Consider the following 23,817-nt stretch of genomic DNA (forward strand, 5'->3'; position numbering starts at 1 on the left):
GCATTCGGGTGACGATTTTAGGTGACAATTGTCGGTACCTTTTCAGGTGGTGACGAGATAAAAATAAAATGAAAAATTTCGAAAATTACTGTAAAGCGGAGTTGTTAGTTGTTAAAATTCAATCAAAATGTTTTTTTTCTCCTACCCTTAAAAGAGATCGCGAAACCACAAAACCTACATTGACGCCTTTACCATTGATACAGCTTGAAAGTGACATACCTACTTACTTAATGATCCCACGTCGATTCTCTGGCTCAGACGGGAGTGGTAAAAGACCTCCACTTTTGACGATCCGGAGCCAGCGACTTCACTTGGTCCCAGTAAAGGTTCTCGTCGACAATTCGGTTTTCCGCGGCTAGGCTTCGCCGCCACGAGCTTCTGGGTTTGCCTCTTCTTCGATGTCCTTCTGAATTCCATTCAATCCATCTCCACTCACTTTCCTGAATCTCGATTTCTAGCGCCATTTGATTGAGCGATCCACAAATACACAGAGTCTCGAAGTCCGATTGGTGAGCTATTTCTTGAATCCTCAACGAAGCCAAATTTTCATGCAAAGTCAAACAGAGTAAAACCTACGTAAACTGAAAATAAAGTAGAAGTTTAATTCAATATAAGTGCTGTGCTGATAGGATATCCTTAAATTTGCAACTGAATGGCGTGCTGCCGTAACTTTCATTATAATATGTTCACTTTTGACGTCCGGTTCTTACCTACCGTATGAGAAGTCTTTCATAGAATATACCTACTCGACTAAAAATCCGTTCAGATTCTTCCTAAGATGTAGAGACGGATTCATCATCAGAGTAACAAGATTCGAACTAAGCTTCTGAAATCGATTGATTTCCTTCTTGTGGCTGTCGTTCGTTGATAATCGGAAACACAACTGTTACCTTGCTTTGGATTTCTTTCATTTGAGAAGAAAAAGCTGTGAAACTATTCTGGGATGAATATGGCTCGGGCACATTTTCCAAAATATGTCATTTATTGTGATTTCACCTGAAAGGGGGTTTCCACTTCAACGTATTTTCATAAGTCGACTCCATCAAAAACGAATTGCAATGAAACTCACTCAATCAATACAACAAAAGGTCACCTATTGAATTATAATCGAAAAACATCATAGTCATAAAACTTAAAACAATTCTGAAAAAAAAATAAAAAAAAGTGACTCAACAAGAGCCCAGATTTAGATTGATTTTGACTACCTCCACTTTTTTGTACATTCCGCATGCATAAATTACATTTTGCAACCATCAGAAAGCATTGTGAGATGTTTACAGATCTATACTACCGTTTTTTTTTGCAAAAGCAATTCAATAGAAACATCACTTGCTTTTTTAAAGCATGCCAAAACCTTTCGAGTAGTTGATGGCTTTCAGCAGTCGTTCCTCTAACTTTTCCTTGCTACTGTACTCAGGAAGAAGCAATACATTAAAACATGTATGGCTGGTCGGCAACCGGTCACAGTCAGGCCCATTTCGGGCTATGACGAGCTTGAGTCGGCTGAGACCACCAACCGGCACCCGGTCGGACCCTGGAAAGATGGAAAAAAGGAATGAATTGGACCGCTAGAACACCAGAGAACATTTCATACCGGTGGTGAACTGTAGCAGCTTTCGTTTCGAATCCATCGAGAGACCATGCACAATTTCCCAGAAGTCTTTGATTGTTTGAGACTCCGCCGTAAAATCGCCCTCGTATTCGGTCGATTGTTCCAGTTCGTTGAAGTCGAATTCCTTGCTGCCGCAAACGATGAGCTCGATCTCTTCCGGTCGGAACAGCAGATGCAGCGGACTTTCATCCGTTACCATTTGGAAGCCCCGCTTGAACGCACGGAACTGTTTCTCGATGCTTTGATTGAGCAGGAAATCAGTGTACAGCTCGACGAATTCTTGTTTGTTGTCCTGATTCACGAAAAATGAATCCCCATCCGGTTTCAGCTCGTGATCCAACGTGTTTCCAAATACGTCCTTGTAGCAGATCTTGAAGGTCTGCATGAACACTTCCTCCATGTCGTTTTCCTGATAGTCCAGCATGGATTTGAGGCTGTTGTAGAGGATCTGTTAAGGTAAGATTTTGTTAACGAATTATTACTAGAATGTTATTCCCAATGCCAAATAGCACTTACCGGGTTCCAATCTTTTAAATCGACAAACGATCCCTTCATTCCCATTAATTTTCGATAGACTACCATCGGGAAATTGACAGCCAAAATAATATTATTGTAGATTGCCAAACCTAGCACAATTCCTATCAAAGTAAATTGGGCCTCGTTCTCGAAGGATGTTGAATTGAACCAAACTGTGTTCGTGTCTTCGTTATTGATGAACATTCCATAATCTGGATTGAAAATTTCCTCGATAATCAGTTGGAAGAATTCCTTCGAGACACCACCCTCATCGATTCCTTGCTCGCCAGAAAACTCTACCACTAATTGCTTTTTCAAATCCTTGGGGTTTGACATTGCAATCATTTCCAACTCGACAAGCGCATCATCGATAATGTGATCTCGGCGGATTTTCAACTTCAAAAATGGATTCACGTTCTGTAGCCCTGCGCCCAACTGTTGATTGAGGATGCTAAGCCTTCGCTCCGAGTACATCCGGATTCGGGAATCGTAGAAAAGGGCAAGGGTTTTGGTTGCCGGTGTCAGAATATATGAATAAAGCATAAAGCTAAATTTCTTGGTCGAGTCTGCATAGAATGCCCCATCGGAGGTAGTGCTTTTGTAGTTTAAATAATCCTGATCCATCTCGATAACGTCGCACAACGGTTCATTATAGAACTCTTCGTAAGGAACATGTGGTCGTCGACAATCCAGTATGTTGACGTCCAGTTCTACCGCCAGCGGATCTTCTAGACGTTGCTGTTTTTTCTTATCTTTGCTGCTATCCCCGCTGCTGTTGAACATGAGGTCCTCGTCTTCCGGAATGAGCGACAAGAAAGCGGGTAGGGCACTGTCACTGAGATCAGTTTCTCGATAGAACTTTGGATCCACCTCGCCAGCCAAGATGTTCGCATAGAATACGATCTGAAATAAGAAATAAAATCATTAGAAAAAAAAATCGCCTATAAATCAAGACACTTAGGTTCGAAGCAGACCTTCATAACCTTCGTCGCGTTGCAAACGATTTCGTTGTCGTGGATCTTGACATCGCGATAGTAGTTTAGCGAAAGCGTTGAGATGGTGATCAATTGCTGCAGTAACTGCAGCATAGGTTGAATTCCGTCTTTGCAATGTTCGGCCCAAATATGAACTAGACGGGCCTGTGCCCATATCGGCAGATGGGAAACGGCTGAACAAATCTGTGGCATGGAGACCTCTAGAAATTCGGCCGTTCCTATTTGAAATACTTCAAACACTATCACCAGTGCTGTTATGACCTGCTCAATGTCTTCGTTTTGAGTCAGATGCACGCGCAAATCAATACTAAGAGATTGACCGAGTGATTGTAAGGCATTGTTGATGGGACCAAAGACTGAGCTCTTCTGTTTGAGAAGCCAGCTTATCGACCTTCGAAGACTGGCCAGATCCACTGAGGTGTAATGTTTGTCCTTCACCTCCGGCACTTGCTCGGCCGAACTGTCTTCGTCCTTGTCGAGGTCGCCTTCAAGCGTTCGGAGGTCTTCTTTTTTAAGATTTTTCAAATCTTCCGGAGCTTTCTCCAGCATGGCATCGATGCTAGAGCTAGGTTTCTTCTGAAAGCTTATCGCTAGTGATTGATAGGAGGAAAAAATGGCACCGAGGGTTCGAATTAACGCTATGTCCGAGTTATCGCGATCACATGCTTTGATTATGTCCTGAAGCTTAGCTTCGTCCAGATAGTCAACCGGTGAGGTATCGCGCTGCTTTTTGTTGCAGTCCTTGGAAGACCCATCTGGGGCGGACATTTTTTTCCTACAGCTAATTGTACCGGTCGTACCGGTTTCGTTGTTCTTGGACGATTTTCCGCTACTGCTACTGCCGGCAAACGGAGAACCACCATTGTTGTGACTAGTAGTGCTGCTACGCAGGGCGTACGGACTACTGGTCGCTTTGATCTCATCGCCGCCCCCGCCGCCTTCGTAGTGCTGGTTTTGATTCTTGCGAGCACTTGCCTCATGCTGCTCGTCTTCATCCATGGAATCCATGTCGAGATTAGAACTAATAAGGAAGGGAGATGAACGGAATAATCATTAAATAGTTGAATTGAACAAGCAGTAGGTATTAGTCAGGTTGATGAATCGGGGAAGCTGCGTAAGCATAAAAAATTCAAGAGATGATTTTTAACTGATAAGCCCCAGTGACCATAACGGTAAATGGGAAACGGATTGAAATGTGTAGGTAGGTATACAAGTCAACAAATTCACTACTTCCAAAGAATCAGCTGCTTCTCATACATTACCTTTCGTTAACATCATCCATATCGACATTTTTTCCCATTGTTCCCCAAGTTGTTCCTGCCTCGGTGCTAACCGTAGAGTCGTCCAATCCCGAGCTGGACCTAGAAGAGCTGCCAGCAGAAACATTGCCGCCGCCTACATTTCCCTCATCCATCCGGTTTATCGGAGCGGATTGATCGGTCCTAGTTCCGGACGACGAGGACGTCGATGGGCTGGTCATGGTCTTGGGCATTTTGGATGGGTGAAACTCGCACAGTTCGGCTTCCTGCGTAAACAACTGGATGGCTCGAGCAGCGGCCGCATTCGGACTCAGCTTCTCGACCTTGCCGCTGGAGGCACAGTACTTGTTGCCACATTTCGGATTTCCACAACCATCGACGAGCTGGTAAAAGTACCGCTCGATCAACTTTTTAGCCGAAGCGCGTTTCATGTCTTCTGATTCGTTGCCGCTACCGGTGCTCGCGGTGGTCGTAGAGGGTCCTGCTTTTGACGAGCCGGAAGCAACAGATCTGAGGTTAGAGGCGTTGATGTTGGTGCTGCTGTTGGAAGCTAGGGCTTTGCTGGGTACTGTGGTGCTACCGGTGGCTGCAGTAGTTTTTTCACTGTGATGTTTCCGCTCACTGGATGACGACGATTCTTCATCGATTCTGCTGCAGGAGCAAAATGACAATGGGGTAGATAATTTTGAATTTAGCTTTCGATCTAAACAAGCACGCGCTGGACTTGAACAATCGTCCAATAACACCATTTATCAAAATTTGTCCAAAAAAAATACGTATTTTTAATAGAAATGAGACCTCAGACATGACATGAAGTGAAGTGAGAAGAAGTGAGAAGTTACCTGAGACATGATACATGAAAAATGAGATTTTAGACTTGAGACCTGAGATTTGAGACATACAAAATGGGACTTAGAAATGGCAATTTAGAACTTAAGAGACATGCGACGTAAGAAGTGGAAAGTGGAAATGAAAAACGTGACACGAGAAGAAAGAATTGAGAAATGAGACATGGGAAATGAAGAGTGAGAAATAACAAGTGAAAATAGGATGAGGGAAGTGAGAAATGAGAAATAAGACGTAAGACATGTGACAAAGTGATTTCTCCTTTCTCACTTCTGTCTTCTCACGTCTCTCGACTGACTTCTCACCCCTCGCTTCTCACCTCTCATTTCTCACTTCTCTAGTGTTACGTATCACTTCTCACGTCTCACTTTTCACCAACACCTCACTTCTCATTTCCACTTTTCACTTCTCATGTTTCACTCTTCAAGTTTCACCTCTCACCTCTCACATTTCACTTCTCACGTCTCATGTTTCAGTTCTAAATTTCCATTTCCATGTCCCAATTTTTATGTAGTCTCAGATCTCATGTTTAAGATCCCATTTTTTCAGGTCTCATGTCACGGGTCTCAGGTCTCATTTCACATTTTTTTAATTCCCATGTCTCAGGTCTCACTCTGATCTCAAGTCTCATGGCTCTGGCTTCATGTCTCAGGTGTGACGTCTCATGTGGTCTCATGTCTAAGTTCTAAAATGACAGCATTCAGGGCAGGTCTTAGGTCTTAGATCTTAGATCTCAGGTGTAAGCATCAGTGGTGTAAGGTTTCAGATCTCATGACTCAGGTTTCATTTTCTAGGTCTCAGATAGCAGATTGAAGGTTCCGCGTCGCAGGTTCCAGGTTTCAAGTTACATGTCTGAATGTCTCAAGTTTCAGAGCTTTGGAATATCTGCAATTAGCACGGTGTACAAATAATTTTCTGGGAGATACAGTTTCATGTGGCGATGACAACTTTGAAAAAGGAGCGTCAAGATAAGCAGGAAAAGCTGATCATCCAAACAATATTGGTATTCGTACAGATTTAAAAAGGGAGTGATTTAGGCAATCAACGCTATTAACAATTATAATTTTAACCTATTCCATTTAATAAATTTCAAATCTTCGTCTTTTTTTCTACTTTTGGGCTGCACACCGTTTTCTGGGCCAGTCCAAGGGGGAAGAAATAGTAGCAAAGACTAATATGCCCCAATTTTATCTGGAATGACTACACAAGGTGATTTCTTTCCAAGCCTGGAAACGATTAGAATCCTTGTTTACCAATAAACCGGAAACAAAATTCATTTGCAGTCCAAAACTAGTATCAATAGCTTCTTGTCTGATTTCTGGAAACGTACTCATTGAGACCACTAGATCATCAATCATTAGCATCTTTGGGAGCATGATGATAGAGGCAGTTTCACCTGTAAAAATGAATCGATGCCCTAAACTAAACCATTTTTTTTTCTTTTGATAAACTTGCTAAATATAGTTTAGTAACTCATCCTTTTTGCATTCAGTCTTCTGAAACCCAAGAGATGCTGCAGTCAAAATACTGTTCACACGACCCAATGAGATACCATAGGACTTTTACTAAATATCTTTCAAACAATAGGAAAAATCCGATTAGAAATTTGTATTTTTTCGCAGTTTTAAGACGTCCTTGATCTGGACCGTCTTAGTCGGTCACTTCGAATCTGAGTTTTCTTCCTTCTACCAGTCAAGGTGAAGAGTACCTACACTTTCAAGTTTCGTTCCAATTTTTTTTGCTTCAAAATCTCCCAAGCACTGCAGGATACGTTGTACGATTATTTTCTAAACATATCACAGATTAATCGATGTACAGTGTCGGACAATAGAATAGGACCGCTCTAATGCAAAATATTCAAATCACCTTTAAACTGCCAATTCAAATACAATAATATGCGACACCTAGAGGCAAGCTCTTATTGTAGTATGCCAACTTTGTATACTGCACGTTTGTTGCAATCAAAGCAACCTGTTTGTTCTACTCGACCAGAAAGCTGTCAGAGGGTGAAAAAAGTCGCGTCATAAAATAAGACCAGCTCATCGGTTCGGCTGTACTGGCATTTTCAGTGCTCTAGATTTGAAGAAAAGGTGTTGTTTTCGGTGTTGTTTGTCCATTTTCGTGTCCTGGTAAGTATTTCCCATAAAATTAATCATGAAAACAAACAAAAAATAAAGATTTCCTTCCTCCTACTCTGTTTTCAGCGAAAAAGCGATGGGTCGGGCACAGCACTGCACGGAGGTCCAGCGAGCGATCATCCGGATCTGTACAAGGCTGGCAAAAGCCAACGCGAGATTGCCGACTACTTAGGAAGGTCGAAAACTTTCGTTTTCAACGCGCTTCACAGCACCGGCAAACGGGAACTGACCGGCCGCCCCCGCAAAACGACGCCGATGGACGATTCGGCAATCAAGCGGGCCTCGCAAAAGGACCCTTTCAAAGCGTCCAAGCAGATCAGAGACGAGCTGAACTTATCTGTGAGTTCCCGGACAGTTCAGCGACGGTTGGCGGAGAAGGGACTAGGAGGAAAAAGTCCCCGGAAGGTGCCGATGCTGACGCCGAAGCACTTGAAGGCGCGGCTGAAGTATGCGAAGGACCACTTCGACTGGGTTTGTCCGGAAAAGGAGAAACTATGGAGAAATGTGCTGTGGTCGGATGAGACCAAAGTGAATCTCATCGGCTCGGATGGAAAGAGTTGGGTCCATCGCCCACTCGGCTGTGCGTATATGCCCCAGTATACAAATAAAACATTCAAACATGGAGGAGGTAGCATCATGGTGTGGGGGTGCTTTTCTTGGTACGGGGTGGGTCCCTTGTACTGGATCGACCGGATTATTTATGGACCAGCATCTCTACGCCCAGATACTTCGGGAAGTAATGCTACCACACGCCGAGTGGGAGATGCCCCTAAAGTGGCAGTTCCAGCAGGACAACGACCCCAAACATACCGCTAAAACGGTTAAAAGGTGGTTCCAGGATAATAAGGTAGACGTTATGGAGTGGCCAGCACAGTCCCCTGATCTCAATCCCATAGAGAACCTATGGGAAATAGTTAAACGTAAGGTGTACAGTGTACACCGAAAAATCAAAAAAACAAGCAGCAGCTGTGGGAGAGAATCCAGGCGGTGTGGTACGCTATTCCGGTGAGAACGTGCCAAAAGCTGGTGGAGTCGATGCCGAACCGGGTGCGAAAAGTGATGCGTAATAAGGGTTATACCACCAAATACTAACCCTGCAAATCGGTCACGGTATGAATTTCCTTTTTTTTTATTTTTTTTACCATGAATTTTAAAGCGGTCCTATTTTATGTCGCGTTATTTTAGTCAGTAAGTATGCTCAAAACGCATTTTTAAATAAAGGACAATTGTTTTAACTACGGATGATTTTAATTTCTCCGAAGAATGGAATTTACAATTTGTAAATGGTTTGATGCACTTAAATGGAATTTTTTTTTCTCAAAGTTTTGTCACTTTCTGTTTTGGATTGAGCTGTGGTCCTATTCTATTGTCCGACACTGTATAACCCAAATATTCAAAAGTTTCAATACCACTTAACATGCATGCATGCAAATGTTGATGAATAAAGGTAATCAGATGCAGCAGCAGAAACAGATCACTATATTCAACTAAAACACTGTATGTAGTACTTACTAATGCATTTTGCAAATTCAAAAATTATTTGCTTTCTCAAGAGTCTGAAAAGCACGATTATTCACTTTTTGAATCAAGAGCAGCTTAATACTGATTGTTTGTATACGCAGCAGCATCTGCCAGCTACGGCAATCGAACGAAAACTGACCTTCTCAAGGTTCTGTATTTAATTGAGCTGAGCTATCTGCATCTGGTGTTTTGGTCAAACGTATGGTGGAAATCCATTGTACACAGAGAGTAGAACCCGTATCGTACACACACAGCACCAGTGAGGGAGAACATCGTCGTTTTCCATTGTCTGTTCTCAAATCTCAAGGAGCCGAGCAGACGGTTACGACGACGGGATGAATGAACCGACCCAGTCAGGCAGTAGATCAAAGGGAAAATCGCACCCACCCAGCCCCTGTTGGTGGGGTGTCTGGATTTTCCCAATTCGTGTGCACGCTCTAACCGAATAAAAAAGGATTTGAGCAGAAAGAGAATAAAAGCTGAATTTCTGAATGGCATTGTTTTTCGTCACGTTCGAAACCAAGAATTCCGAAATTGGTAGGAGTCGAGTGAGACCGAAGTGTTTGTTAATGTTTTGGTCTCGCCATACAAAAGTTGTAGAACTCCATGTCATCAGTTATTCCAATTGAAGACGTTAGTTTCCTTCAAAAAATTTCAAAAACAAATAAAAAAAAATATTTTTATTCGCAAAAAAAAAATCACTAGAGTTAATTAAACCGAAAAAAAATATAAAATTTAAATTTTAAACTAATTTGGTAAAGATAACAAACAAAATTTCTATGTATGTCTACAATCGCGAATAATATTTAAGTTTGCGATCGGCTTGAAATATTGAATTCAACAGTGATCTCAGAACACTTTCATATTAACATAAAGGGTGGCCAGCGAGTTCCCATTTTCAAATTCCGGTTTTCCCAATTGAGATTTTATGGTTTTCCCTGTTTCAAAGTGCGCAAATAAATATGTTTATCAGGGTTTTTTTTTTTGCCAAAAATAAAGATATGTTTATGCAAGTTGAACGTAAAAGCACTGACCATAGGAAAAAATTTGAAAAAACTTAAGCAACCAAAAGTCCCATATCTACTTAAACTCGTGCCTCCAAAGTTCGAATTTCGCTGAACAAAGGTTCCAAAGGGAATTGGTACCAGATTTTCTCGAATGTGAGCATGAAAGTTACAAAAGGTTCCTCAAATAGCCTTCTATGGACTTGAAGTTCTAAAGAGGTTCCTCAAATAGCCTTTTTGGTGACATGTCAATCGCATCCACACAGTATAAAAGTTACAAATAAGGTCTCAAAAAGCCTTCTATGGACTTCAAGTTCCTGCCGCAGCCCGTGGCGTAGAGAATTTTTTTTTGTATAAGCAAATCCACTGCGACCAAATTATTTGATCTTTTGTGGAGTAACCCAATTTACTATTTGTCCGATTACGTCGTACTGTCATCATTAATTGAGATGTCAGTTGTAGACGAAATCAAGACATAATTCCAGTTTGGGATGGTGTTTCTTATGAATCCCACCACCTTACTGGCCTTCATCTTCCAAATATCATCGGGCGTTAGGATCCGCTTACCAAGAACTTTTAGTCGATGTGTCATAAGATATCCACAGTCACACATTAGGTGCTCTGCAGTTTCTACTTCAGTTTTACAGAACCGGCACATATCATTACTAAGTTTGCCAATTTTTTAAAGGTGGTAATTGCATGGACAATGCGGAATGCCCTGTTAAATAAAAGGTCTGTAAATGTTTTCAGTTCACTTTTCGACAGGCACAAAAGGTCGCGAGTTTTTTTTTTTGAATCGGGTTTCATGAATATTTTTGATTACCTAGCACCAATAGCTACAAGCCATTTGAATTTGATTTTTAGATTTTCCCAAGTACGGCTCTTAACTGGTTTAAGGACTACTTAAATAACCGAATGCAAAGAACATGAACCATTCATCCTATTCGCGATAATCTAGGTGTCCCACAAGGAAGTGTTCTGGGTCCCTTGTTATTCATATTGTATATAAATGATATGAAAAACTGCCTACGATATGGTCGTCTTAAGCTGTTTGCTGATGATTCCGTCTCCTTCTGGAGTGGTAAGGACTTAGAGCTTGTCATTCAAGAGGCAAATGCCGATTTGGAAAATATCGCAGAGTTTCTGAAACGTAGAAAATTGTGTCTAAATATAAACAAAATCAACTGGATGGTTATTGGTAATCGAAAAATTGGAGTTTGTTCAGATTTGCTCATTGATGGATGTACCATCGACAGAGTGCCCAAGTCAAATATTTGGGAATACAAGTCGATGAAAAGCTTAATTTTATAGCCCATATCGATTATACAATTAAGAAAATCGCCGTGAAATATGATATACTCTGCCGAATTAGCCGATGCATGACTTTCTGGTCAAAAATTATTTATGTTAAATCTTTTATAATGCCACACTTCGACTTTTGCGCTACAATACTGCTCAATGCTTCTGATACACAAACAAATCGACTGCAAAGATTACAAAATAAAATAATGCGAGTAGTAAAACGTTGCAATCGATACACTCCTAGTGTTTTAATGCTGGATATTCTGCAATGGTTGTCAGTAAAACAGAGGATTGCATACAACAGCTTAATGTAATGTACACTGGCGGCCAAAAGTTTGGGATCACCCGCTAAAAAACATGCAAATTTTGATCGTTCATATCTCAGCCGTCTTAAGACATATTGGAAATCTTCTGAACTCATTTGAAAGATAATGAGCAATAGCTATTTCGGAGTTATTTTGCCCAGAAATAATGTTTTAGTTTTGCACCTAAAACTTAACCTAAAGTTAGAGCATTTTCGAAAAAATGCACTCAATATTCAAAGCCGATCATCTCGCGATAGGGTGGACCAAATTTCAAAATTTGAGTTGCATTAGAATCCTTATTCTATACTTCTCAAAACACAATCAAAAAAATTTGTGCAAAAATTTAAGAATGTACTTTAAATTAATAAAATAGACACTTAAGTTATCGTTCAAAAGTTTGGGATCACCCCTAGTATGGTGTATCGACCAAAAGTTTGGGATCATTTTTTCAAAAATATGCAAATTTATCTCATTCATATCTTTCTCATCTAACATCGTATTGCAGATCTGAAGGGTGCATTTGAAAGCTTAGGAACTGTTGTTTTTTCATAAATTCATTAAAAAATTATATTTTAAATCCATAACCATAAAAAATTCACAATCAAAAGTGTGAATTTTCAAAAAACAATTAATTTCAAGTAAATTGTTTATGGTTATCACTTTAAAATATAATTTTTGTATGAATTTATGGAAAAACAACAATTCCTAAGCTTCCAAATGCACCCTTCAGATCTGCAATACGATGTTAGATGAGAAAGATATGAATGAGATAAATTTGCATGTTTTTGGCCAATACACCAAACTGAGGGGTGATCCCAAACTTTTGGACGATAACTTAAGTGTCTATTTTATTAATTTAAAGTACATTCTTAAATTTTTGCACAAAATTTTTTGATTGTATTTTGAGAAGTATAGAATAAGGATTCTAATGCAACTCAAATTTTGAAATTTGGTCCACCCTATCGCGAGATGATCGGCTTTGAATATTGAGTGCGTTTTTTTGAAAATGCTCTAACTTTAGGTTAAGTTTTAGGTGCAAAACTAAAACATTATTCATGGGCAAAATACCTCCGAAATAGCTATTGCTCATTATCTTTCAAATGAGATCAGAAGATTTGCAATATGTCCTAAAACGGTTGAGATATGAACGATCAAAATTTGCATGTTTTTAGGCGGGTGATCCCAAACTTTTGGCCGGCAGTGTATATACAAAATAAAAAATGGAATGTTATCATCTTATTTGATGGAAGGCCTACAGTACGGAATCGACATACACAGACACAATACAAGAAGAGCGCAAGACTTCAGACTGCCCAGTACTAAAAAAGAGATTAGCAAACGCTCTTTTTTCTACAACGGATTGAAAATGTTCAACAACTTACCGCCGAGCATCAAAGACAGTGTGAATATAAGCACCTTTAAGGTACTGACAATACAGCACATAAAACAGACTCTTTGATAAACAGAATAATCCTAAAAAGGATCATACGAAAGTGATGAAGATTTGGCAAAAAATCAGATATGAAATTGTACGGTGATGGAGATACGCGGGAGTAACACGAAAAAGTCGTACAGAATAAGAAAATAAATGTAAAATTTAAATATCCAAAGGATAAAATGTCCCTCCCACTTCTAAAGAAGTGTATGGGGTGGAGGAAGGACCCAAATGGGCCTAAGGGACCATCACAAAAAAAAAAATTTAGTTCATTGTTAAGTGCACAAGTTGATACTCCACAGAAAGGTTCCGGCCCAGTCTTTGGCCCTTCCGATCCTCTCCTAGCCAGTATATCCGCTCTTTCATTTCCTTCTATGCCACGGTGACCTGGAACCCAATAAAGGTTCACCTGATTTTGTATTGATAATTGATTTAAAGCTTTAATACAATCCCATACTAGTTTTGAGCTTTACATTAGACTGAGTCGATTTGGGGTCATTTTGGAATTTCTCAAACCCTGGGGTCTTAAAAGCTTTGTCTTGGTCCAAAACTCATCCGTGATTTTTTGCAGAATTTTTAGGTAACGTTTACATGAGTAAATTTGAACTTTTAGGTTTGTATGGGAAAATTGAATATTTTGTACTGAAAAATCAACATCGTTTTTGTTTCTCCTGTGGAGCCGAGCCAGCTGATGGCTTTTGTGACAATTTATAAAATTTCTAAAGGAAATTTTCCGCTGAACAACTTTGTCGAAGATTGTAACTTCGTATCTTATTAGACAAAAAAGTTATTAGCTGTTTAATAGGGGTATGTCTTTTCGCATTGATCAACCATTAATTCAATTGACACCACTGCAGGGTGCCTATCGAGGTACTGCATGACTACTTTTCATGCTATACTTCACGAGGCTCCAGCAGTGATGTCAATTGAATTAACGGTTTATCAATGCGAAAAGACATACCCCTATTAAACTGCTAATAACTTTTTTGCCTAATAAGATACGAAGTTACGATCTTCGACAAAGTTGTTCAGCGGAAAATTTCCTATAGGAATTTTATAAATTGGCACAAAAGCCATCAGCTGGCTCGGCTCCACAGAAGAAACAAAAACGATGTTGATTTTTCAGTACAAAATATTCAATTTTCCCATACAAACCTAAAAGTTCAAATTTACTTATGTAAACGTTACTTAAAAATTCTGCAAAAAATCATGGATGAGTTTTGGACCAAGACGAAGCTTTTAAGACCCCAGGGTTTGAGAAATTCCAAAATGACCCCAAATCGACTCAGTCTACTGCACATTAGAGCTTCTAGAGCTTGTAACGATGCTTGACTGTCGGAGAATATGCATATATTAGCGTGCCTATACATCCTCTTCGAACAAATTTCCGCGCAAGAGTAAATCGCATGGACCTCTGTTTGGAAGACTGTTGGCCAACATCCCATTGGAATCGATATGTTAACCCCTGGGCCATAAATTCCGGCACCAGCATTATTATTCATTTTTGAGCCATCAGTAAAAAAAGATACAGATCCTATTCTAGTTGTAGGGCCACCCTGTGTCCAGGTTGATCTATCAGTATCCATAACTTCGAAACTTGTGTAGAAATTTGGTTTGTTTACCATCCAGTCTTGAAAGGACGTTAGTAAATCATTTATTTTGAACCTATTTAATATTTTTAAGCGCCCCTTAAGCTCCCAAGTTTGTAATGAATCAGATCGTTGTAACATCAAAGCTGCTTTTTCCGCCTCTAGCTGTACGAACTCATGCAGAGGCAAAAGGTGCAGCAATGCCTCCAGTGCAGATGAAGGAGTTGATTTAGACGCTCCTGTTATTGAAAGACATGCTACTCTTTGTAATTTAAGTAGACGTTTTCATGTTGTTTCTTGTAGAGTTTCGGGCCACCAAACAAGAGCCGCATAGGATAATCTGGGTCTCGATATTGCTGTATAGATCCATGAGATGGCTTCAATCCCCATGATTTGCCAAAAGTCTTGTCACGTACCCAATACGAAGAAAGAGATTTTGAGATACCGTATTCTAAATGTGCGTTCCAGTTAAGCTGTTTTTCAAGTATTATACCAAGAAACTTAACTTGAGTTGCTAGTGATAAGGTTTGGTTATATAAGCTAATTTTTTTTTATATTAATTTTTTTTTGTTGTAAATGGAATTATTGTGGTCTTTGCGGGATTTATATTAAGAATTTCCTTTTTACACCATTTGATGCAAAAGTTTAAGCCATTTTGCATCCTGTTACTAACAGTGCAGTCAAATTTGCCTCGTACAATTACTAGGTACTATATCATCTGCAAAACCGATCACTTCAAAGCCTTGTTCAGTCAAGCTTTTAAGGAGATCATCTACAACCAGTGTCCACAACATAGGCGATAGTACTCCACCTTGTTGTTTTCACTGTCAATGATGTGTCTCCCAGATTGGCTGTAATTCCTCGATTGCTCAGTATTGCCTGAACCCACTTTATAACACTTTCATCAAATTCACGGGATATCATCGCTGTTTTAATTGAGTTATGAGAGGCGATATCAAACGCTCCTTCGATATCGAGAAAGGCTGCTAGAGCTATTTCCTTCGCCTCAATTGATTTTTCAACTTTTGCCTCTAGATTGTGTAGCGCTGTTATGGTTGATTTATTAGCTTGATATGCATATTGATTTTTATTCAAAGGTTTTTTAATAAGATAAGTTGTTTTGATGTGAAAACCTACAAGCTTTTCCGTAATTTTGAGAAGAATTGAGGTCAAGCTTATAGGTATGTACGCTTTAGGATTATTATTGTTACGTTTGCTTACTTTTGGTATAAAGATAACCTTAACTTTCTGCCAACAGGTTGGAATATGTGCTAGCATCATACTTGCCCGATAAAGTTTGGTTAAGATTGGAACCACCTCCTTGCTCACTTTTTGTAAGAGCACTGGAAATATTCCATCCATCCCAGGAAACTTAAACGGTGCAAAAAAAATCTATAGCCCACTAAACCTTCGAATTGGTAAAAATAGTTTTTGCTATTTCCTGATCTTCGACACTTAGAATCCTCACGTTTTCATATTCTCCATTATAGCTACCATCTACGTTTGAACTAACGACTACTGAGTCTGGGAAGTGATTTTCATCAACAGATTTAATTTTTCTAAAGATGTACAGGTGAATGTACCGCCTTCTTTTAGTAATTGGCCCAGGCCGTTAGAGTGATCTTTAGAAAGTGCTTTGTAAAGTCTTGAAACTACCGGAACCCGTTCTATTTTTTCACAAGTCAACCACCAGTGCCTTCTTTTTGCTTTCCGAATTTCTTTATTGTATTCTGTCAAAGCCTCTTTGTATTGGTCCCAATTTTGAGTAGCTTTAGTCTTCTAAGCCAGTGGGCACGAGATCGAATCCCGGTCACGGCGTACATAGTGCACTTTCTGTGGGTTGGTCGTTTTAGTATTTTTAAGATGCTAGTCATCATATATCCTCGAAAGATGTATGCTTAGAGTTAAGAAAAAAAAAAGAATCTTTTCGAGGAAACATCAAGTTTCTTTGAGTTTCTGTATGTGTTTGTGTTCGTTTAATTGAATAAGTTCCTCAAATAGCATTTTTTGTGACATGTCAATCGCATCATTCAGAATAAAAGTTACAAATTGGGTCTCAAATAGCCTTCTATGGACTCGAAGTTCTAAAAAGTTCCTCAAATAGCCTTTTTGAGACATGTCCGCCATTTCATGAATATGAAATGTGAACGAACGTCACATAAGGGCATATAACAAATAAAACATTCTTTTGGAGCTTTGAAATTGTTGAAATAAATAATTTATATTGAAACTTCAACTCAGAACAACTTAAAGCTAACTCGCAAAGGATTGTTTTTGAAAAGAGTAAATATTTTGACTTTATAAAATTTCGTCCAACTGTATTTACTTACCACGAATTTATCACACATTGAAAGTCAGTTGAAGGTGGTTGAAGCAATTCATTAATTAAATATCAAGGTAAACTCAAGAATTTGTATAATTTTATGCTTAACAGTTATAAACATGGAATTCCAATTTTTTAAACCGACATTATTTTAACGGATGTTTGATTTATACGCCATTTCGTAATGTTTCTGAGTACACGAAAAAAAAACTCTTGAGGTTGTTATTAAAATTTGGCATGGATGCTTATTAGGAACAGGAATGATGAAAAATGTTCTCGGATTTTCGGACGACCCCTTCTGAAGGGGGTCGTCCATACCAGACAAATATTGTTTTCACGATATTTACGTTACTTTTCGTCGGATTGTGTTGAAAATTTGCACATGAACGTTTTGAAAGACGAACAATTGATTTCAGGTGTCAAATTTTCTGTAAGGGGTCAGCCAAAGGGGTCGTCCATATGAACTGTTCGCTAATTTTGCGGTATTGACGTCATTAAACATCGTATTTAGATAAAAATTGGTACACGATAGTTTTGAGTGACGTGCAATCGATTTGAGATATCAAATTTAGTGTAAGGAGCCGGCATAAGGGGTCGCCCATATAAACTTTTCAATATCTTAGCGATATTGACGGTTTTAAACATCGGATTGGGATGAAAATTTGCACATAGGAGAAGTAATAAGGGACAAACAATTGATTTCACTTATCCAAATTTCAAACAGGAGTTGGCCAAAGGGGTCGTCCATATTAACTATTCACTGTTAATGCGATATTGTCGTTATTATACATCGGATTCAGATGAAATTTGGTACACGAGAGTTGTGAGGGACGAGCAATCGATTTCAGGTATTAAATTCAGTGTAAGGCAAACGGGGTCGTCCATATTAACCTTTCAATATTTTTACAATGCCGTCGTTACATCGGGATGAAAATTTTCACACGGTAGTTTTCAGGGACGGGCAATCGATTTCAGATGTTTTTTTTTTTCTTTTTTTTTTTTCAAGGGATTTTAAGCTTCAGTGGCTTATTCATCCCGAGATTTCAGATGTCAAATGTGTTGCCAGGGTTCGACGAAAGGAGTCGTTCATATTAATCAATTTTTCACTGTTTTTAGCAATATCGACGTTGTTATGCAATGGATTGCTTTGAAAATTTGCACACGGTAGTTTTGAGGGAAGGGCAATCGATCTCAGATATCAAAGATTGTATAAAAAACCACCGAAAGGGATTTAACTTCTTGGCAATAATTGCGTTGTTATGCAACGATCGAGTCGAAATTCATACACGGTTTTTTGGCACGGTTTATTGATCCTGATTTCAAATTTAGTAGCAAACAACAGAAAAAGTGATCGTCCAATATTTTTTGCTATTATAACTTAACAATGAATTCGAAAGTGCTTCAGGAAAATGCTTGGCAATTAACTTTCATACAAACTTTTCATGACATATTCCAAGTTGAATGCGAAACGGAGTTCGTATGAGATCAGCTAGTCTATATATAAAGCAAATTCTTTTTTTGTTCGTTTGTGTGTTTGTCTTCAATAGGCTCAGCCGTCTTAAGAGCTAGAGAGCTGAAATTCGGTATAGGTGCTCATTAGGACCAGGAATGATGAAAAATGTTTTTAGATTTTCGGATGACCCCTTTTCAAGGGAGTCGTTTATACAACACAAATACTGTTTTAGCTATATTGACGTTATGAAAGATCAGATTGAGTTGAAAATTTTCACATGAGTGTTCTGAGGGACAAACAATCGATTCCATGTATAAAATTGAGGGTCAGGAGTCAGCAAAAGGAATCGTCCATATAAACTGTTCAATGTTTTTTTTTTGCGATATTGTACATCGAATTGTGATGAAAATTTGCACATGAATGTTCTGAGAAACGAACAATAGATTCTAAGTTTCTCCATATCAACTGTTGAAAGTTTTTGCGATATTGGCGTTATTATACACCGCATTGTGATGAAAATTTGTACGTAAGTGTTTTGAGAGACGATAAATCGATTCCAGGTATCAAATTAAGGGTCAGGGGTAGGCCAAGGGGGTCGTCCCTATTAACTGTTTAATGTTTTTGCGATATTGGCGTTATCGTACATCGGATTGTGATTTCCGGGTAACGGATCGGTAAAAGGTGTTTTGAGGGATGGAAAATTAATACTCGGTATCCAATTTTAGTGTGAAGATCAAGCAAAGTCAACCTCGTAGTTAGCCTTAAAGGACGAGAAAGAGTGGTGACTGTTGAATGTTTTACCCAATATTGTTGATAAAATTCATCGGATTTAGTATTCTAAACTTATCTTCTCGTATTAATGATTAAAAGCGAAACAAAGTTCGTACGGTATCAGCTAGTTTTAAATCAAATATTGTCGCATTTAGCCGTGGGGAAATGGGTGATATTGTCGCGGGACGGATAACCAAAAGACTTTCGTTTCGCTTGGTACGCTTTATTCGTGTTCGTCTTTACTATACAACGATCGACTCGAGACTGCCTGCCGTAGAGAATACAATATGATACAAGGAAAACCGTTTAACGCCGTTTCCTACTTGTCTGTTTACACGCTGAAATCTATTCTTCATTTTTCATTATCTGTACGCTCAAATAGGTTGCTACAGCTCGTCCATCCTGACACTACTGTTGACCTCAACAGTCCGCTTTTACTTTAGAGTACATTCTCTCTCTCTCGATTTATCCTACCCTATATTTACAATATTTACATTTTGTTCGCTAAGCCAGTTCGCTTTTCTCATATCTTTGAATACATCACTGACTTTTATTTTTCGCCCTTTTTATAACGAGATCTATGCTTACGATTTATCAAATATTTATCACTTTTTCTTATCGCATTATTATCAAAATCGAATAGAAATTTCAAACCGCAAATGTTATTATCTTTGAAAAATCTTCGCCCTAAAATCAAATCATTTTTCATCGTACTATCTGGAACCACTGTCAGATTCGCCACGTAAACATTCGAATTAACAATCAAACAAGTCGAATATGCTCCTACAACATCGATTTTAGAATCATTAACGCCTACTAAAGCTTCATCGCTAGCCTCTGCTAACTCTACCCTACTTAAAAAGAACGATTCCTTCACCAGGTTCACCGGACAACCTGAATCAGCAAGTGTCTGAATCGGCAAAACTCTTCCTTCTATGATGACATCACTTTTCAACATCGAATTGCCATCAACTTCGAGAAAACGTTGTTCCGCCGCTGGTTCGTCACGTTGAACTTCGTCTTGATCGGTACCTTCGATTTTCGTTTCGGTTTCGCTCTGCTTATCGTCTTCCGCATTCATCTCCGTAATCACACACACCGGGCCGCTGGTATGATCGATTTCGGAATGGTTAACCGCTTCGTTTGACATCGTCGTTTTCGCTGCTTCACCTCGCTTGAAACACCGTTCTTCGCTGTGTCCAACTTTGTTGCACAACCGACACCTTGGACGACGCTGCGGTTCTGGACAATCCGCCGAAATATGTCCAACGCCGTGACAATTGTAGCACTCGATGTTTCGCCTTCTTCTTCGGTCACCGCTCTCGCTTGAAACCTCGTCAACTCGCTGCACCAAATTCATCCGCATCGGTTCCGCCACCGGATGGTTGCCTCTCGGAACAAAGTTTCTTCGCTTGCACATTTCTTGGTTTGCTTCACAGTACCGTAAATGTTCCAGCAAATCGTAAATCGAAACGAATCTGTTCGTCGCCAAACTTGTATACAACGGATCGTACGACAAACCACTAATTATGTACTTGATAACCGCACTATCACTGACGTTGCCCTTTCGTCCGATCGCTGTCATCCGAAAAACATAATTTTCGTAGGACTCCTTTCCATCCTTCACTTCTTTCGCCAACCTGCGATGAATATCCGCTTCATCTTCGTGATCCGGAAACGCTACCCGAATACCACTTTTCAAATCGGCCCAACTGGATATTGCACGACGCACACCATCGTACCACTGCTGCGCCGCTCCTCCCAAACGACAAGTTGCATACAGCAGAGTTGAACTTTTCGACCAATGGTACAATTTTTCGTAATGGTCGATCGTAGAAATCCAATCCGTCACTCCTTTTCCCTCTCGAAAAACTGGAATCAATTGTCGCAATTCCTCCGGATGAAAATGCCTTTCGGGGAACGCTCGCTCGTCCGCCATCTCCCGCTTCGTTGTTGATTTCAGAGTCACATTACGATCGGAAAATCGCTCGCCATCCGATTCGCAAACAACGCCTTGACTCCGACGAGTTTTTCTGGTCGCCATTTCGCACGTGTTCGTTTTAACGCTGGGGCTACGCCACCCGATTGGTAGAACGACGCTTTGAAAAATTTCTACCGGAACACGCTGGAACCACAAAACATCCGAACAACACTCGCGCTCGTACTCAGGATAGTCGCAAAAACTTCAGGACAATTCGATCCTGATCCCACTTCTGAAATTTTGTCGCATTTAGCCGTGGGGAAATGGGTGATATTGTCGCGGGACGGATAACCAAAAGACTTTCGTTTCGCTTGGTACGCTTTATTCGTGTTCGTCTTTACTATACAACGATCGACTCGAGACTGCCTGCCGTAGAGAATACAATATGATACAAGGAAAACCGTTTAACGCCGTTTCCTACTTGTCTGTTTACACGCTGAAATCTATTCTTCATTTTTCATTATCTGTACGCTCAAATAGGTTGCTACAATATAAAATTAGATAACATTATTATTTTGTATTTCTTTCTTTGATTTCGACCACTTACTGAAAAAATTAGATAAATAAAAAGCAACAAACACGGATGCGATTGATTGCTTGATGTTGCTTATAATCAGTCTTTAGCTTACAGCGATTTACTGGCCTTGTTTTGTTGCCGAGTCAAATAATGAAAATGCAAACAAAGAGCATCTTACCATGAGTGGCAAGTTTTGAGGTTGATCCGTGAGTAGGTTGTTCCCGTTTGGATGCGATGCGGATTGCGACGAAGCTTTAAAAAAATTTGCTAGCCTAGTGGTGCAATGGACAGAAAAAAATAATAAAAATGTTTCCATTTTGCGTGTTCAGCGCGTGCCTGTTTATGCTGATAGGGGGATCGACCGTATTTGTTGTTCATATGTTGGCTCTAATCTTCTCCCAAAAATTAGCCTTTCGCTTACCTGGAATCGCCGTCAACTTTACCCGGATCGTCCTTGTTCATAGAATCAAGCGATGCGGGACCTCCAGCTTAGCCACAACTTTAGTTCCACTAATTTTCTGATGAAATAACGTTTCGGATAAGCGAATCCCTGCTATCGATAAGGGATATCTTACTCGTTCAGTTCAGTCTTACTTGATTTGATCCTTCTGTGGAATACGGTGGTCACTCCGTTCGGCTTAATCCAAACACAGCCAGAATCGTAAACAAACTGCCAGTGCCACCACAGCGATTGTTACTAACTCCAGATAATGGCAAAAAGTTAACTTTTTACGAACAAGGACTAAAATTGGCTACAAAAATGATGAATGTTTGGAAATTGCAAAGTGACTGACAAGTTCGCGGACATTCAACCGGTTTGAACCGATTCGATCTGAACAGGGCCGGTTTCCAGGAAAAGTACACTCTCAATCTGACATTCTTGAATTAGATCCTGAACTTACCGGAGCAAAGGAAAAATTCTAGAGTTTGTTTTGATTAGGTCGTAAGAACCATTATAAACAAAATTGAGTTATTGACTGCAGACGATTTATAAACATGTATTCTACGTAGGATAAAAACTTGGTTTCATTTAGGCAATGAATAACTTTAACATTATGATTTGAATTTAAGACGTATAATGATTTTCTGAATTTCGAGTGCAATTGGTTTTAACGACCTTTCGCGTTGCACTGATTTGCAGTGCATGCAGAAGGTCGCTAAAAAAAGTTTGGCGAGTTGGTTGTTCGGTCCTTTTGCATTTTCGCAGAAAATGCTCAGTGGTTATTGGAATTTTGTGAAAACTGATAGTAACTCGAACGAAATTCGTTTGAAGTAGTTTGAATAAGAGTGACTAAAGCTATCTTAGTATCCCGAACGTCTCAAATTTGTTGTTGGGTAAGTAAATCAAGCATACTTTTAACTAACTGAGAAATTAGTCTTCTTTTCTATACCAACAGATGCACCCCAAATCTTTGTTAGCGTTGGATAGGTTTACGTTGTTCTTGATCGTACAGCGGATTTACGGGATTCACAGGTAATACCCAGCAGTGTCCAATCCAATAGAAACAAACCTGGGATGGACAGTCCCGCGCACTACACCGGTTCAAGGAACCTTCAAGTGGACAATTCCTAGTAATATGTGTGCTTGCGGTTGTTTTTAAAACAATTTCAAAAGGAAAAGATGAGTTTTGAACCAATGCAGTCGTGTTGCATGATAGCATTCATCAATTTGCAAAAGGACGTTGGCGCCAATCAATCAATGCAGAAGGTTGTAAGTACGCATTGACTAATAATAACAAAACTAATACCCATATCAAATACACAGGCTTATTCTTCATCTATTTTTAGGTTGGCCACCAAATTTTCATACACTTTTGAACGATAGTTTCAAAACTAGAATTAAAAAGGTGTTTCGAAACTTGTACAGCGATTTTCTCGAAACTAGTTGAGTGGCTCATACGACCTAATCAAAACAAACTCTAGAATTCTTTCTTCTAAATAAAACGAAGTTTGCATCGATGTTTCGTAAGCTAAAACAATAACACATTTTTTTTCCAATAAACGAACACCTCATAAACATTCAAATTTTATTGTACAATTTCCATTTCGACTTAATTTAAAATCGTACTTAGTTGATTTAGTTACAACTTTGTATTTAGAAAATGAATAAATTGAAAAAAAAATATTTTAGGTAGTCTTCTTTTTCTCCTCACAATGGCGAGCTTATTCTGCTGTCAAATTATCTGGGAGTCCTTATTTGAAAGATTCATGATTTTTCTAAGCATTCTCATCAGCCAGCGGGATGTGCCT

The 23,817-nt window shown here is 39.4% G+C and overlaps 1 protein-coding gene across 3 annotated transcripts; it reads right to left on the reverse strand.

The window, feature by feature from the left end:
- Positions 1 to 934: 934 nt before the first annotated feature.
- On the reverse strand, positions 935 to 22,364 carry LOC129744061 (ubiquitin-protein ligase E3A). 3 transcript variants are annotated; one of them, XM_055736401.1, is made up of 6 exons: positions 21,989 to 22,364; positions 4,386 to 5,030; positions 3,103 to 4,144; positions 2,129 to 3,031; positions 1,595 to 2,060; positions 935 to 1,534 (listed from the first exon to the last, which is right to left on the reverse strand). In XM_055736401.1, exons 1-6 carry the CDS (start codon positions 22,027 to 22,029, stop codon positions 1,338 to 1,340), a joined length of 3,294 nt encoding a protein of 1,097 aa, XP_055592376.1. In that variant the 5' UTR covers positions 22,030 to 22,364; the 3' UTR covers positions 935 to 1,337. The 3 variants fall into 3 exon arrangements, with proteins under 3 accessions (XP_055592376.1, XP_055592375.1, XP_055592377.1); XM_055736400.1 differs by having other exon boundaries at positions 4,386 to 5,033; XM_055736402.1 differs by lacking the exon at positions 21,989 to 22,364 and adding an exon at positions 8,879 to 9,008 and having other exon boundaries at positions 4,386 to 5,033.
- Between the last annotated feature and the right edge of the window lie 1,453 nt (positions 22,365 to 23,817).

Source organism: Uranotaenia lowii, chromosome 2, assembly GCF_029784155.1.
Source record: "Uranotaenia lowii strain MFRU-FL chromosome 2, ASM2978415v1, whole genome shotgun sequence".
Taxonomy (NCBI): Eukaryota; Metazoa; Arthropoda; class Insecta; order Diptera; family Culicidae; genus Uranotaenia; species Uranotaenia lowii.

Coding starts and splice junctions, on each gene's coding strand:
- LOC129744061 (XM_055736400.1), bottom strand. CDS start 22,029: ATGAACAAGGACGATCCGGGTAAAGTTGACGGCGATTCCAG. Junction 5,034..21,988: donor AAAGTTGACGGCGATTCCAG/GTAAGCGAAAGG, acceptor TTGCTCCTGCAG/CAGAATCGATGAAGAATCGT. Junction 2,061..2,128: donor ATTTAAAAGATTGGAACCCG/GTAAGTGCTATT, acceptor TTACCTTAACAG/ATCCTCTACAACAGCCTCAA.